The 17,372-nt window shown below is 43.4% G+C and overlaps 1 protein-coding gene across 2 annotated transcripts in view; it reads left to right on the plus strand.

Annotated features, from left to right (window-relative positions):
- The window catches only part of CDC42BPB (CDC42 binding protein kinase beta), a 1,057,701-nt gene that overhangs the window by 308,358 nt on the left and 731,971 nt on the right, over positions 1-17,372 (plus strand). For both annotated transcript variants that reach the window (XM_085626326.1, XM_085626327.1), the window contains exon 5: positions 1,838-1,986. In XM_085626326.1, the coding sequence (XP_085482452.1) occupies positions 1,838-1,986 (149 nt within the window). The remainder of the gene's footprint in view (positions 1-1,837; positions 1,987-17,372) is intronic.

Below are 17,372 nucleotides of genomic sequence, written 5' to 3' on the forward strand. Positions count from 1 at the left end.
TTATGCAACAGGAGCCGGACGCCACTCAACGAGATGGAGAAGGACCAGTCTTATTCCGATGCTCTACACTGCCCTCTTCACTTACCCTATGCACTTACCCTATGCCTGACGATGCACCACCAGCTCGGAGGAGACACTCCTTTTTCCCTGCTTCTTATCCCATTGCAGCCCCCTCAGCCCCTTCCCTAGTTAGGGAGTCCAACTCTACTTCCGTGTCCTCCTCCTGCCCCCACCCTCACCCTGTCATGCACCCCACCAGCCTTCAAATGTAGGAGAGTGTAAGTTGTACTTTTTTATGACTAATACGATCCAAACCATAACCAGGCACCCATGATGAAAGGCTTGTGTCCCTAGTGTATAATTAATTGTTTTACCAACTCAAGATGCCATCACGTTGCTTTTAAATGAGTCTTTCATGCAGGAACTTTAAAGCAATAATTGACTATGTATGTTACTCTGCATAAATGACTCCGGCAGGCATTTTAAATTTTGTTATTGTAAGCATATGCCTGCAGCATTTGGATAGCATGTTTTCTTTTTTCTACATGTAGTCTTTTAATTTATCTTGCACATATATGTTGAGTTTGTGTGTGTTTTATTGTGGTTGTGTCAGAGGGAGAATGCAGGACTGGGGTCAGTGAATGGATGCAGGAGTACAAAGATGAGTGACCGATGTGTGATGACTGATTGAGTACCAAAACCGATAACTAGCGCAACAGGCACTTTTGTTCATATGCTAGACCTTTTGACATTGCCAGTGCTTGTTTTCAAGAGGTATGACGGCAGTTGCAGCACTCTTTTTTGGCAAATGTCTCACTTGTGGGTATAATTAGGGTTTCCAAATGGAATCCTGTCAGACTCATTCTGCACTGATTATTGCATGTTGCTTTGCTACCGTAATATGTACCTCCTGGTGATTTATGGGCTCCCCAAAACCCGGTCTTCCCTTTACCAATGTACTGCTTGATAGTCTGTTCCTCGGGTATGTGTTGGATTATGGTAGAGATGCGTTGCCAGTGAGCTGTGTCAGCGACTGCTGTGCGTAGAGTCATCCTTCTAAAACGAATTTTGTTTTTAACACATTTTTTAAAAAAAAGTTAAAGTTGTGGTAATTATCATATCCTTTTAAGAGTCTTGGTGTTAGCTAATGTTTATGTACCACGTCCAAAAGCCCTTTTTGCTGTTTTGTGTTAGTCTCGTAGTTTGTGCTGGTTAAGAGGATATCCTGACAGTGGTTAGTAGTGCTAGGACTGTCAGCCTCAAGCATGCCTGTGTGTGAATACCATCAGTATTTGTGAATATGCTGAGGTGAGGGCTGTGTGTTGAGTCTATAGCGTTGTTGCATAGGGTGTCATTATCATGTTTATTAATGATACTCATTTATGTTGTGTGTGTGGTTTTGTGTGCGGCTTTTAGAGGCCTGTAAGGATCACTTGGGTTCTACGTGCTCTGATTTACATTAATAAGTCATTGTAATAATAGTCTGCTTCGTGTGATTTCTTTTGTAGTCAGTTGGATTCATATGATTGCGTCCTACCATATTTTCTCTTTTAGTGAAGGGATCTGCGTGATCTCTTAAATGTTTGGGGTCCATAGCGTGTAAAGAAAAATTAATGTTCTTAGCATCTTAATTTATCATGTATTCCAATATGCTTGTATGGGTTTCTTCACTACTGCACCCACATTCGTTTTGCTCTCTTTGTTCATTGTAACGGTTTAGTTAATGAAGAGTTCCTCGTGATTAGCAATAATTTATATTTTTCTTTCCGAGTGCGTTTACTTTGGTTAAAAAATAAATATCCAACTATGTGTGTTTTTCATCACTTTCTCCGAACAGTACTTGGTGATGGACTATTATGTAGGTGGTGATTTGTTGACACTACTGAGCAAGTTTGAAGACCGGCTTCCTGAAGATATGGCGCGGTTTTACCTTGCTGAAATGGTGCTCGCTATTCATTCCATTCATCAGCTGCATTACGTCCACAGGTAAAAAGGATTTTTCTTAGTTATCTATTTGTTTTATGTGCATTGCCCGCGAAAGCTTTATCTAGAACATCGGTTTGTTATTCGACCCAAGGCATATGTGAGATCCGTTTGGTCATGTAAAATCTTAATGTGGGTTGTTTTTTTCTACATGCTAGGTTTGTAATGTTGCAAAATGGCAGAAACCCTCTTTGTCAGCTGATGACGACCTGATTCTGGTTGTGTTTTTCTGCTTACCCGAAAGAACTGTGCCCTTTAATTGTTTTCTCTCTTTGACTAAATTGAACCACTATCCCCCTCCCCAGCGATATTTTATCCCTTTTTTCACTATTGTTTCTCTGGTTGATGATATTCTTACCTAATTTCAGGCTAAGAAAAACTCCTGTTTTTTTGGACCCCCTTCCTGACCACTTGTAGAAATGTTAGTTGTATCAGGCGAATCACTTGGATACCACAAGCAGACCTAGTTGTGTCATGGCAATGAGACGCTTCAGCCAGACCTAGACGTGAAAGAAGACCAGATATCTGAATGATCCAAAGGCTGGCAGAGTTAAAGTGGGAGATTTTTCCAAAGATGGTAGGTCTGCACCATGATCACATGGCCTCCGCTCCATTGTCTACTACCTCAGGGGTCAAAGGAACCTCATGGTCGAGGCGTATACAGCTCAGTGAGCAATACAGAAGGTTCTGAAAACCACACAAAGCCAAAATTATCAGGCCACCATGTACTGAAGTATTTGAGGATGATGGAGCAGAAACGTGGGGTAACAAATGTATAGTAAAGTGCAGTTTTAAAACCTAGCTCCTCCCAGGACATATGCTGATGTGTGGCTGCATGGGATCAGACACCCTAATACTTAAATGTGAGACCCTGAACTGATAAGAGCACACAGAGGCCACTAAGTACCTATTGACCAGCCTGCATTCAACATAACCTGATGTTTATTCTCACCATCAGACCAAGGGACTGTAGTTGCTCCATTTCAGAAACGCTTCCATTCGGATAATCCTGAGTTAGCTAATTTTAACACCATTTCAGAGTTTTCTTTCCTAACAATATTGCTTCTGCCTAGTTCCACAGAACAATGTAACACTTGATTAAGTATCATATTTACATGAGCCTTTCAGTGTGCGTTTCTCCATTGCGAAGGGTGGAATTCATTCTGATGCTCTCATCAACACCACGTCTCACACTAACTGGGATAGTTCAGGTATTTTCGTTTTTTAGAGCTTTCCGCTGCATCTGACATTACAGGGGGCCAGACTAACTTACTATCGTAGAGCCAGACACTCGTATCTAAAAGAAAAAAAATGAGGTGCTTAATCTATATTTATGAAAGCCACCAATTTCAGATGAGTGAAAATTAAAAATGACATGCACAATAGCAAAATGGCATCTAGAGCACAAAAATGCAAAAACAACTATTCTCTTATGCTATGTTATACTTGGGTTATAATTGCAGTCTCCACAGCTGACTAAGTCACTGACCACCCCCTTGCTCTCCGTACCTCCATTTATCCCTTCCTCCGTATGATCACCAACCAACCATCACTTCCATCTGCATTTTCGCCCCCCTCCCCAACTCTTCATTAATGCTAGCCCCCTCTTCAAACACGCTGGCCCTCCCCTCATGTTCGCTTCCTCCCCTTTTCCACGCTGCCCCCAATTGTCCGTGCTGCCCCCACTGTCCCATGGTGCCCGTATCTCCCAATCCTGCCCCAATCTGTGTTCTGTTTATGGGAAACCACGTGCAGTCTCTCTCTTTTCATACTACAAAACTTACCCCAGTTACTAGAATGATTGATGAAAAGCCTGACACTGGGACAATAAGTTAATTGCCTTTATCACCATTTGCGTCCGGAATTAAATGTGCTTTTATACACTGCATGTTCCCGCGGTTGCTTCTGTTTCATGTTGCTTAAACGGCAGCTGTGAGTATTACTTAGTTTACCTGTCCTCGCTCTAACGAACCCGAGAGGAAGAAAGGCTCTCTTAGTACCCGTGTACCCTGGCGGCCACCGCTGATATCAAGAGAGACCACTCAACCAACTTCTTCGTCGCTTTGCATGATTTTTAAAATCCCGCTCTACACTTCTTTTTTAGAAGTGATGTGGAAATCAGCTCGAGTTTAAAGTTTCCATCACCCTTCTGCTGCCTCGTTCTATGCCCGCTGCCTCTGAGTTCTCTCTAACGCACTCAAATTAGGGTGTTGGACGAAAAACAACATAGGGTGTAAATCGCCTCCATTGCCTTCTGTGCCTCTTGAACTACTTTTTAACGGCGACTTAGGCTTCCGCTTCTTTATTAGTTAAAAAGACTTGTAGAACAAACGGAAACGCTCCCAAAGTATTGAGACTCGGGTCAGTTTCTTGTCTGTTTTCTTCCCAAACACCTTTTTGTGAAAACAGCACTGTGTAGTCGAATTTCAATTAATATCCTAACCTTTCCTTGGCAGTCATTCTTATAAACATAAAAGATGATCTTTTAATTACTTAGCTCACGCATTTCTTGCAACAATTAAAAAAATGCGTGAACAGAAGCAAAGTTGTTGTGCAATGCTGAGTGAAAATCCTTGCTGTATTATTAATATTAAGCAAATGCAGTTTTCAGGCTCGTTTAGAAAACAACCTTCCTTCCTTTCGTACAGTGGGAGGAAATTAGTCAGGAAGACGAAGAACACTGTGTGCAGATTTTTTACACAGCTTTTCAAAAGTAGGTGCCAAAAAAGACTTTGGTAAACAGCGCGGCGGTGACGCAGCAGTCCTGTATAACAAGCTCCTTCTTGAAGCCGCGGCTTTGGGCTACATACCAGGCTTCTCAGGGTAGAGGCAGACCTGTTTAACCGGTCACCCCCAGGTGGACGCAGGCAGGCGCCTTGTATTTACCTCGTGATTCCGAAGACGTCCCTCCTATAGCAGCGGTTTTACACAGGACATATATATTTAGAGTAGCCAGATGAGACCTGTTTGAAATGGCACTATGCCCACCACAGAAGTTTATCTGCAACTTGTCAACTTCTGCAAGCCTACTTTCAAGCCAGTTCAAGTGCAGAAAACACATTACCACCACTGTTTTTCTTCCTCATCTCGGTCCGCCTGTTGAGGCCCTCATCCTGTGCTTGCCCTTTAAAGTTGGACCGTATTTCAAATGGGAATTTCTGTCTAGCCTATCACATAATTTGGACAGAATAGGCGCTTTTGACCTAGCTAGGCGAGCTACTTGTTTTTCTTTATTTTGTTCAGGTTTGTCTAGTTGATGGTCTTTCAAATTTGCTTTATAGTCTTTACGGTAGTTAAACCCTCAGTTCAGTGTAATATATAGTGATACCACACATAATTTGTTTGTGGGACAGTCACCACACAGTTCTATTTGTAGATTTGGTTTGTTGGTGTCGCTCCCAGCAATGAATCTGAAAACCCCACACTTCTATCTGCTCATCACATGTAATAGATTGGAGAATTTGCAGCCTTTTAGGAAATTGGGCTTGTTTCAGATGAGCAGATAGTGTATTTCGTGCTTTTTCTGTCCAAACAGAATGCCGGTGCTGCACTAGACTTTGAAAGAAGTTTAGACAAATGAACCGATTAAATCAAATCCATTTTAACCATTTATTGGTTGATTTAAATCAAAGGTATTTTTTATGCAATTTTTCTTATTATTTTGCACGGTAATATTTAGAATAATTCAACCATATCTACAAAAATAGGAACAAACATTAAGAAGCATTTCAAATATTTACATAGCATTACATATACACATACAAATCACCACAACTAGCGTACCTCAGACATTCAGACAATGGACAACATTCAATTTACACTTATATGTACAAAAAACCATAAGTGAAAAACATTTGCACTATTTCAAAAGCATCTATTTTTTAGATTTGTTTGGCAGTTATTAGACTGAAGGCGAAGACAGATCAAAGTAGGTCAACGCGTTTCGAATCCCTTCACCGGGGATTCTCATCAGGACCAAAGCTATCTAGAATTTGAAATGACGCAAACAAGGCTCTAATTGGATTGTAGGGAGAACGTCCAATACAAGGATCTGTGAACAGTGGCAGGTGTATGTGTTGTCTTATTTAAACGTCTGTGGCCCCTTATTTTATCCTGGGCGGTGTAAAAAAGCTCAAGTCAGGAGTTGCAAGTCAACAAAGTTCACCAGCCGAAATCTGATCAATCTCATAAGGTGAGCGCCCTTGGAGCCGACGTGAACCGTGCACCATGAAATGCTTCTTAATGTTTGTTCCTATTTTTGTAGATATGGTTGAATTATTCTAAATATTACCGTGCAAAATAATAAGAAAAATTGCATAAAAAATACCTTTGATTTAAATCCACCAATAAATGGTTAAAATGGATTTGATTTAATCGGTTCATTTGTCTAAACTTCTTTCAAAGTCTAGTGCAGCACCGGCATTCTTTTTGTTCTATTTATCATTTTGACCTGGCCCTGCTGCCCACGAGTCAAAACCCAAGCTTGTCTTGCTAGTTTGCTGTCCAAACAGCAAATTGTGTTTCCTTTTTTATTAATGAATTTTGTCAGTGAGGTTAGAAACCTCGCTGTCTGTGTCATTTGAATGCCTGCTTAAAGTAAAAGGGAGGTGGAGGGTAACTTCTAATTAAAATATGGTCACTCAGCTGAGCTAGTAGAAATTGCAGCGGAAAGCACTGGTGTTTTGTACTCTAGTGCTCATTACTCCATTTTCACCAGTCGGGTCTGAAATTGACTACATCTCCATAAGCTGTAAAGAATAGAAATTCTATGTTTGTACTCTAAAAGGAAGAATCCATTCAACTCATATTTTACCTCTATTTGTATAATAGAAGTGGCATGTTCCTAAGCTATGAAAATCTTGTTCATTAGTGGTTCAAATCAGATTTTAACCACAGGGAACTTGGCATGGCTGAAACTCTTACTCGAAATTTCCAAAATTACAAGGAATTACAAAACTTTGTCCCTATATCTAATGTTGGACTAGAAAGATAGTCACTGATCTCCATGATTTGGGAAGACTTGCTAGTAAAACCTAGGCCAGGTTAAGTATTTACTGAATAAAAGACTGACTGTTGTATGTGCAGATCTGAAAGAGACAGTTAGTTCTTTGCTCCTGAGGCGGAAGCCGGGAGACGCTTTGTGTTTTACTCTGGAAAATTGTGTTTTAAAACTGTACCTTGCTGCTATTTGCTCTTTCCACACCGAGGGCTCCGTGTAGCGGTTCCAGCGCTCACGTGACGCCCTCCTGCCGGCTGGCCACGCCCACATCCAGGCCACGCCCCCTTCCCGCCCTTCTTAAGCGCCAGCTACCGAGCGCTCACTTGGTTCTTTGCTCCTGAGGCGGAAGCCGGGAGACGCTTTGTGTTTTACTCTGGAAAATTGTGTTTTAAAACTGTACCTTGCTGCTATTTGCTCTTTCCACACCGAGGGCTCCGTGTAGCGGTTCCAGCGCTCACGTGACGCCCTCCTGCCGGCTGGCCACGCCCACATCCAGGCCACGCCCCCTTCCCGCCTTTACGGCCGCCCTTATTAATGTGTCAATACAGAACGCGCAGCGGACGAGCGCAGCGGGAGCGCCGACGTCGCGCCGAAGTCGCGCATAAGTCAAGCCCGTCTGCGCCCGTCCGCGGCCGAACGGGGCAAGGGGCACGACGCTATGCTCAAATAATATCATACTCCTCTAAAGACCTTATCGCCCTCCAAGGCACCTGGCCACTTCCGGACCCTGTCCGTAGACTCGTCGATTCATTGGGCCTTGCCCCCACCCTCCCTGCACTGCCGCACTCCCCACCGCAATCTCCCCTGCCACCCTGCCTCCCCTGCCCTGACCCACCCCCCTCCACCCCAGCTCTGTCCGTTATTCTACTCAATACCAGGTCGGCGGTCAAGCATCACCACGAGCTGTTCGTCTTACTCGATACCGAGAAACCTGACCTACTGCTCTTGACCGAGACCTGGTACTGCGATACCTCCCTTCCCGCTCTCCTGGCCACCCTTCCACCGTCTTATGTGGCCCTACGTGCCGATCGACCGGCCGGCAGGGCGGGCGGTGGGGTCGCGCTAATTACTAGGTCAGATCTGCACTTCCAGTTACTTCCCTCTTCCCCTATGGCCCCTGTAGACTTCCTGGTGGCCCGTTCCCTCCAGACCGCCCCTCCCATCACTTGTCTCCTCATGTACCGCCCCCCTCAGCCCTCGCCTTCATTTCTACCTGCCTTCCAAGACCTGCTGGCAAACCTGGCGGTCAACTTTGCCTCGGTCTTGGTGCTGGGGGATTTTAATTACTGGCCCTCAGACCCACACGAGTGCTCCGCCTCAAAAGAATTTACTGAATCTCTGTCTTCCCTCAACTTTGTCCCACACATTTCTGTCCCCACTCATCTTCACGGGCACACACTTGATCAGGTCTGGGCTCTTAACCTCCCACTGGCTTCGGTGGCGGTCTCCCCTTGTCCTTGGTCCGATCATGCCCTCATCTCTTTCTCCATTCCCCACAACTTGTCCCCCAAAACCCCGCTTGCCAAAAACACCTGGGCGCGGAACTGGAACAGGTTGGATCTCCCCTCCCTGACCTCCCTGCTTCACAATTCCATCCCCCCCCTCTCTGGCTTATCATCGGCCTCACAGGCCAAGGCCATTAACACCTGGCTGGCTGGAGCCTGTGATTCAGAGGCCCCCTTACGACGCATCTCCATCCGCCGGCTTAAGGACTCTAACCGATGGTTTAACGACCATCTAAAAGAACTCAAACTGGGCGTCCGGAGGGCGGAGAGGCAGTGGAGGAAGGACTACTGCCCGTTATTAAAAACCTACTTTCTGACACTGTTGGCTGATTACAAATCAGCAATTCTAGCTGCAAAGACCGACTACTTCTCTACGAGAATAATGTCGGCCGCCAACAAACCCAGGGCTATTTTTGACATCGTAAACGACCTGGCGTTCTCAGATCGAGCCTCGCCCCTAATCCCTCCCTCCCAGCTTCTCTGCGACCAATTAAACAAATACTTCGTGGATAAGATCACCAATATCAAGGCCAATATCCCTTTACCCTCGCCTACCTTCGTCGATCCCTCCCCCCCCCCAGTACAAAATCATCTCACTGTCATCCCTCCCCTTACTCAGGAATCCTTTCTGTCGATTCTCCCCAAAGTTAAATCAGGGTCCCCGGGGGATGTCTGCTCCGCTCGCATCCTACAGCAAATCTATTCTAGCTGCCCTGATCCCCCGATTGCCTTCCTCAACAGCGCCTTGGCACAGGGTGTGGTGCCCCCGGTACTAAAAGCAGCCACCATAGTACCACTGCTGAAGAAACCCGGCTCGGACCCTTCTATCTCGTCCAACTTTCGCCCCATCTCCCTGCTGCCCTTTCTGGGCAAGGTGATGGAACGCCATGTTACCGCGGTTCTGAGCACCCACATTGAGGCTAATGGGGGGCTGGCTTCTCGTCAGGCAGGATTCCGCCCCAGGCACTCAACAGAATCGGTCGTAGTCGCCGTCCTAGACAACCTCAGAAAGGGCATGGATGACAACAACCACCAGGCACTGGTCCTCCTCGATCTTTCCGCCGCCTTTGACACGGTGGACCATACCATCCTACTCACCCGTGTCAAGGCGGCTGGCATCAGGGGATCAGCTCTTGTCTGGCTCTCCTCCTTTCTGAGGGACCGCACTCAGGCGGTCCGTCTAGGCGACTTCACCTCCACTCCTCTCCTTGTCACCTGCGGTGTTCCCCAGGGTTCCTCTCTCTCCCCTCTTCTCTTCAACCTCTATATCTTTCCTCTCATCTTTGCTCTCCAGCAGCTGGAGGTCACCGTCTTTAACTACGCGGATGACCTCCAGCTCATCTTTGATCTATCCCCCTCTTCTCTCTCGGTCTCCAATTTCCAGTCTACTATGACATTTATCAGGGACTGGATGAATCACAACCATCTTAAACTGAACCCTGATAAAACCGAGCTGGTTCTCACTGGTGGTTCGTCCAGTCCCTGGAACTCTCTTTTCTGGCCCCCCTCTCTCGGCCCTGCACCCTCCCCCTCCACCACTGTCAAAACACTGGGTGTCAAAATGAACAATCAGCTCACTCTTCACTCACACATTAGCTCCGTGGTTTCCTCCTGTTTCCTCACTCTTCGAACCATCCGCTCTGTCTCCCGCTTCTTCACCCCTCAGGCCCTCAAGACCATCATGGCCGCCCTGGTAATCTCGCGTCTGGACTACGCCAACGCTCTTTTTCATGGCATCCCTGCCTATAGTTTGCGTAGACTCCAAGCCATCCAGAACCAGGCGGCCAGACTGATATTTGGCCTCCCACGTTATCACCACTCCACCCCCCTCCTAAAGAAACTCCACTGGCTCCCCGTGAAACAACGTTCCCTCTTTAAAATCGGGTGCATGGTCTTCCAGGCCCGTCAGGGCACTGCCCCTGCTTTCATCACTTCACTCATCAAACCCTACGTCCCCGCAAGAAATCTCCGGTCCTCCTCCAAGTCCCTTCTTCTGATCCCCCGTTTCTCGCGCAAAAAGTGGGGTGGATCCAATTTCTCTACTCTGGCCCCTTCCTTCTGGAACTCTCTCCCTGATAACCTCCGCTCCGCAACTCAGTACCTTTCCTTCCGTGGAGACTTGAAAACCTTCCTATTTAGCCAGGCTTTCCCCGCCTAAATTTTCTCCCCGGTCTTCCTTCCCCTCAGCCACTGAACCTTCAGCGCCAAGAAACCGCAAGGTGTATGCTGCGCTTTATAAGCATTTTAAATTAAATTAAATTAGAATTAGTTATAGATTCCTTAACCTAGAACTTCCTCCAGGCATCAAACTGGATCCGGAGAATTGTTTCTCAGCAGTACCCCCGCGCGTTAGTAGGTGGTGTCGGTCGTCTGTGTCCGGCGTCGGCGTTGTGGTCGCGGGATGACGTTGTGGTGCCTACTTATATGCCGCCCACTTATACGCTGACGTCAGTTCTTTCTTTTTTGCGCCAGCCTAGCGCAGATCCGGACAGCGTTCTACCCCTTTAGTCACTTTTTGACTAGTGCACCCACTGGATAGGGTGCAGACAAGGTGCCGCATGTGGAACATTGTCTGTATGTTTTTCTATAGAAATCTAACGTTTTAATATTGCTGTTGAACATTTGTGTGCCGTATGTTAGACTTCTGAATGGATTAATACATTTCAGCCAAGGTCATAAAAAGTAGGAGGAAAATAATTGATGTATGATGCAACGTCTGGTCCTTGTGCTGCTAACTTAAATAATTAGTGGAAAAATGCTTGTGTGCCTTACCCTGACAATCTCATTTTAAAAACGTGAGAAATATAAAAAAGCAAATTATGTAGATAAGTTATTTATTGCTCCATTTCTTGGTCAAAAACACAGAGCGCAACAGTGCTGTTTTTATTCTTTATTGGCATATGACCTGATGCCATAACCTTGTGCAACCAGCAAGTGGACATACATGATCAGGAGAGAATGCATCAGATGGGATTTGGTTCCCCAAAGAGATATGAATGTGCTGTAACGTGGCGGTTCCCAACCTTTTGACTTCTGTGAACACCCACTAAATCGTTACTGGAATCCGAAGACCCCCGCCGAGTCATTATTGGAAGCTGGTGATCCCCAGCCTATGCAATTTCTATGATTTGACCCTCAAAACAATGCATAAAAATACAAATACAGATATACACCAAGCAAATGCTCATATATTTAAATATTTTGTTTAATACACAATCAAATATAGAAAGTTTTCACATTTTCATATACTCTATTAATTTTGATGCATTAATTTTAATAATAAATAATTTTGTGGCAGAGAGACCGACTTCTTGAGTAGGTCCCACAGAGGTCCTCGGATCACAGGTTAAGAACTCTCTGCTAAAAGAAAAGAGCACAAGCGTTAAAAGTAACTGTGACGATGATTTAGCATACAACTGCTGATAGAGATCAGGGTGTGTACAATATTCCCACTACCACGGATAGAGTAATCTCACAGTTACACGCACATGCATACATCATACGCTAGGGCCCATTTCATTAACATACGCTCAAATACTCTACCAGCAATAAACCTGTGGAAGGAAAACACTCCTAAACACCCTGCATCTATATCGAGGTCGATAAGACCTGGTTTTTGTGACTGTCCCTAAGCATAGTCTATACAATATATACAACAATAATCAATAATGCAAGCTCAATAATTGACAAGAAAGAATATCCAACACCATGTTTAAAATTATATTGCTTTATCTAAAATTAGTCAAGAAAATCAATCCGAGTAAATCATTTCTCATAGTTACCTATTCTAGCTAAATGTCAGAACGGGTCAGGACAAGTCTCTCGCTAAATGTCTCTCAAGACGAAGTCCCTTCAGCATCAATCCTCAGCAACGCAGGTTCAATATGCGGCAAAGGCAAAATGGCAAGTGGCAAAAGACCCTCTCTAGGCTAACATCTTATAATACTCTAAACAATAGAAAGATACATTGGAAACATAGAAAAAACTATAATGTCCGCCGGACTTGCTGAGCAGAGCGAGAAGGAAAGGATGTAACATTGCTACATTTGAGAATCTCCGCTCAGGAAAAATACACATAGCGAAAACTACGGAACAGGAACCAAGAAAATAAAACATGTATCACAATTATCCTGCTTCTCCTCGGCCATCGAGCCACAGTTCAGAGCTTCTTTCTAAGGCTCCTTTGTTTCCCAAGGCTGCCAAGGACACTTTCACTTCTCTTGGAGAACTCCCAAAAACTGCTGCCGTCCTCATGGAAAGTTTTTCGACAAGGACCATGGTCAGTTAGCTTCAGGACCATTTCCAGCAGGGGTCTCCCTCGTCTCAGTTTTCAAATTATAATCACAGCCAGGCTCACTATTCAGCCTTCTTTCTCAGGTCAACATAGGCCTTAATAGACCATCTTAATTAAAAGAGACAAAAAACAACGTTACTACAGCATAGTGATTAAACAGTGTTAACCCCACTAATACCCTTATGTGTATGCATTTATCTAGCACTTGCAACATGGAAAAGCATTAATTCAAAAGCGTTTTGTGCTCAAAAATAAACAGCACATAGCAACGTTTAAACATGAAAACACATTTAACTCGCGTGTTATTATCAGTCAGCACATTTAAGCACACTCACGTGTAACTCTCTCTTGTTAAAACAAACGGATTGATTAATATAAACGCACTTGCACAAGACAAATAATTAATTATTAATTATTAATAAATTAATACAACGAATAGACATGCCAGAGCTTCAAAAGCCCCAGAATTTTCAAACTGAAAACTCTGCTCCAGCAATCCCCCCTTTGGTGATTTTATCACCAAATAAACCCCCCAAAAAAAATTAGTGAAAATTTAGTCCCATTTTAGGAGAAATCGGAAATGTCTTTTCCCCTTTACACAACATTAAACACCAGTCACTCTTTCATCATCCCTTTTTGTCTCTAAGTAAACACTCTCCCTCAATTCTTCTAATTCAATTTCTTGAGGTTCTCTCTTCAACCTCTTGTTTTTCTTTTCTTTATTCAATTTCTTCCTCCCTCCCCTGTTTTTACAACACACACACCAATCTTATTATTAATAAAGCCACAATTATACAAGACAAGGGAAACAATATTCTACCTATAATAGTACTACCTATCTTTGCAATAAAATCCTTAACAGCTATCATTTTATTAGCTATTTTAGTCCATAAACTCTCAGCTTCAAGTGGTACTAATTCTTCATGCAAATCAGTAATATTTTTAATATAGACCTTTAGGTCTCTGCTTTCGTCTGGAATGTAAGTGCAACAATGTTGAACTTTCAGCATTCCACAGACTCCACCCTCCTTGGCCAATAGAATATCAAGGGCAAGTCGATTTTGCATAGACATGGCACGTACGGCACTTAATTCCGTATTCACCAAAAGAAACCCTCCAGCGGTATTTGTCGATAAGCGATCAACCACTGTGGACAGTTTCCGAATTCCATAAGCATTCAAAGAAATTTCCACTGCTGGAATCAAAACCCCAAAAATATCACCCACTATTTCAGACCAAGTTTCTCTCTTAAAACGCATTAGTAAGTTAATATGTTCTACATCTGTTACTTTATCTATATGAAAAATCTTTGGAAAAACTAGGCCCACATAACACGTGCCATACCAATGGTCAGGCAACTTGTAATAAGCCTTATTCCCACAAACATAATATACTCCTGGAAAAATCGTATCTTCTCCACCTCTGAAACCCCAACCTGTTGCAATGAAGTATGTATCATGGCACTCACTAGTCCCGACAAAATATGTATCATATTGGGATTTCCTTCTTGTAATACAAAGTTTACCCTTCTGTGGTGCATCTAGAGCTAAAGTTGGACTAGCCCCATTCTTCAACTCCTTTCCCATCTCAATGTCCCAAATTGTCTCACTCACTTTATATTTCCCTGCTTTTTCATGCATGTTCAATCTCCTTTCTTCTACCATATCCAGGAAAGCTTTCTCCTCTCCTTTCAAACTGCAAGTTAAATTATTCTTAAAAATGTAATCTAATGTTAATCCTTTTTCTTCAATAAAAATCTCACCAAAAGTGTTAGCTTCTTTAGCTGGATTCAGCTCTTTGTTCATTGGCAAATGCCCAAAAATACTATCTGTTAGACATCTTATAATCTACTTTCCCTAACAAATAAAAAACACTACTTAAAATACTACAGGAAATACCATATGTAGCTGGTAAATGATGATAAGTAACACCCTCTGAGACGGATGCAGGTAATTGCATACAGACGTAGCAATCCCTTACTTCCATTGTCTTTACATATTCATATAACAGTTTCGAAAAAACATTACTAGAAAAGTTATTAATTGACCTATCTTTGTGTGTGTAAGCATTATTAATTCTAATTGGAACTACTTTTTGTGAATTCTTCTCTACATTTGTCACATTCTCTATATGCATCTCAAACTCTACTTTAAAAGTAACTAATAAAACTAAAACACCCCATAGAAGCATTAATAATCCAGTACAGCAGCAGCACATCCTACACCACCTCTTAAAGAAAGCACATCTATTTCTATTATCCTCTATGTTAGCCATTTTAGTTTAGCCTCTACTACTCCACTACTGTTTGAACTTTTCAATTTCAATTCTTCAGCAATTCTTCAGCTTTCAGTTTATCCAAATGATCTCTTCGTTCACTTGATCCAAGTGAATCCTTCTTTCACTCAGTTTGGATACTTGTCATTCTTCACTTCAATTTCTTCAACATCAAATTGTATTAGATCTCCAACATCAAAATCCTCAGTACTCGACTCTTCTCCAATGTCAGTCAAGAGTACTTTCAGAATTTCACCAGTATCTTCCTCAACCACTTCTCTCAAGATCTCTTCCGGATTATCTCGAGTCACTGCTTCTTCTTTTCCTCCTTCAGACAGTGCCACATAAGACCATTCCGGTGATCTGTACTTTTGGTTGGGTCTTCTTACTCTTTTTATTTCCACTGGTTCGTTTGACTCCTTTGATTCTTCTTCTTTAGCTTTTGAACTTTGACTCGAAACTTCATTCACTTGTTCAGCTTTCGATGTATTTGCTCTTATTATTTTGTATCTCAGTCTCTTAACTCTGTTGTTGGGCCAACGATCTCCTCTTAACACCTTTTTCGGCTTTATTTCTTTATTATTTCTTTCTCCAATCCAAGTTCTCTTTCTCAGAACTCGACCCTCTGTTTGTTCATCTTCATCATCTGTTTCAAGTTCCTCTTGTTTCCGTTTTCCAGCAGCTCTCTTCTTCTCCACAGATTTTTCCACCACTGTTTGAGACTTCCCTACTCCTGTCCCTCCTCGGGTCTCCGACACACAATCTTCTTGCTGTCTACTTGTCCCTTCACCTGGCTCATCAAGAATGTTCCCTACACCTCCTCGGGGGTCTTCCGCAATCTGTCCCTCTCTATCTTTTTCTGACCCTACTTCTTCAAGTATAATCTCAAGTGGTTCTTCAATCTCCTCCTCTTCTGATTCAGGAGTAGTCTCTGTGTGATTTCTCTTTTCTTTTCTTTTTCCCTCACTGCTGTTTGAAACTTCAGGCTCTCTTACAGAATTTGATCTCTTTTCTGATACTCGCAGTGGTTCATTCGAAGCTCTTCCTACTTCTTTCCCCACTGATTCTGTATCTTCATCATCACTGGAATCTGACTCTTCAAAATACTCTTTACCAGTCCCTTCTTTTGGGTTTGGAACTCTCAGAGTATGACTTGCATGTACCCAGTGCTTCACTCCAGCACACTTTACTGCAGTCGTCGTAGTCAGAATAACTTGTCTTGGCCTTCCCCACCTTGGAATCAAGCAATTTCTTCTTCTGTGAACTTTTATCCTCACCCAGTCTCCTGGACTCAGATCATGGGCTTGCTTCTTCTCAAGTGTGGTAGCTTCTTCTCCAACCTGGTGAAACACAGAATGAACTGCGTCAGCCAGGCCTTTACAGTAATCCAAAATCATGTCATCAGTTATTGTCACCAACTTATTGACAGGCACGAATGCATGGCGCATAGCACGTCCCATGATTATCTCGTGCGGACTCAAACCAGTAGTTCTATCTGGAGTAGATCTCATAGTCATCAGAACTAGAGGCAAAACATCTGGCCATTTCATGCCAGTGGCTAAGCACATTTTTCCAATCCTATTATTGATTGTGCCATTAATCTGCTCAACCACACCAGAAGCCTCTGGTCGGTATGCACAATGTAGCTTCTGCTGTATTTTCAATGCTTCACAAATCAAACCCATAAGCTCATTTTGAAAGTGTCCACCTCTATCAGACTCAACTGTTACTGGAAACCCGTACCTAGGAATCAACTCCCTTAACAGTAACTTTGCCACTGTTAATCCATCATTTCTTCTAGTCGGGTAAGCTTCCACCCACCTTGAAAACAAACAGACTACCACTAGAACATACCTCAGTCTGTTTACTTGGGGCATTTCAATGAAATCAATCTGCATTCTTGTAAAAGGACCTCCTTCTCTGCCTATTGTTCCCAGACTCACCACTGTCTTTTTCCCAGTGTTAAATTGCTGACAAACTAAACACCTCTGACAGATGCTTTCTGCAATTTTCCTGAACTTTGCATTGTACCAGGTCTGCTTGAACGACCTAACCATCGCGTCCCTCCCCAAATGTCCCTGGCCATGATACATCCTTGCCATTGACGACAAGATGGAATTGGGCATCACTGGTCTGCCATCTCTGTAGACCCAAACATGGTCTGTTTCTCTTGGAGCACATCCTGCTTTAATCCAATCTTTTTTCTCTTCCTCTCCTGCCTCATCTTGCAACTGTTTCACTTCATCCCAGGTCTCTAGGACATTAGTAAACATCACAGAGAGAAAAGACATTTCCCCTTCTCTGTCCCTGTTGATGG

Source organism: Triturus cristatus, chromosome 9 (assembly GCF_964204655.1).
Source record: "Triturus cristatus chromosome 9, aTriCri1.1, whole genome shotgun sequence".
NCBI lineage: Eukaryota > Metazoa > Chordata > Amphibia > Caudata > Salamandridae > Triturus > Triturus cristatus.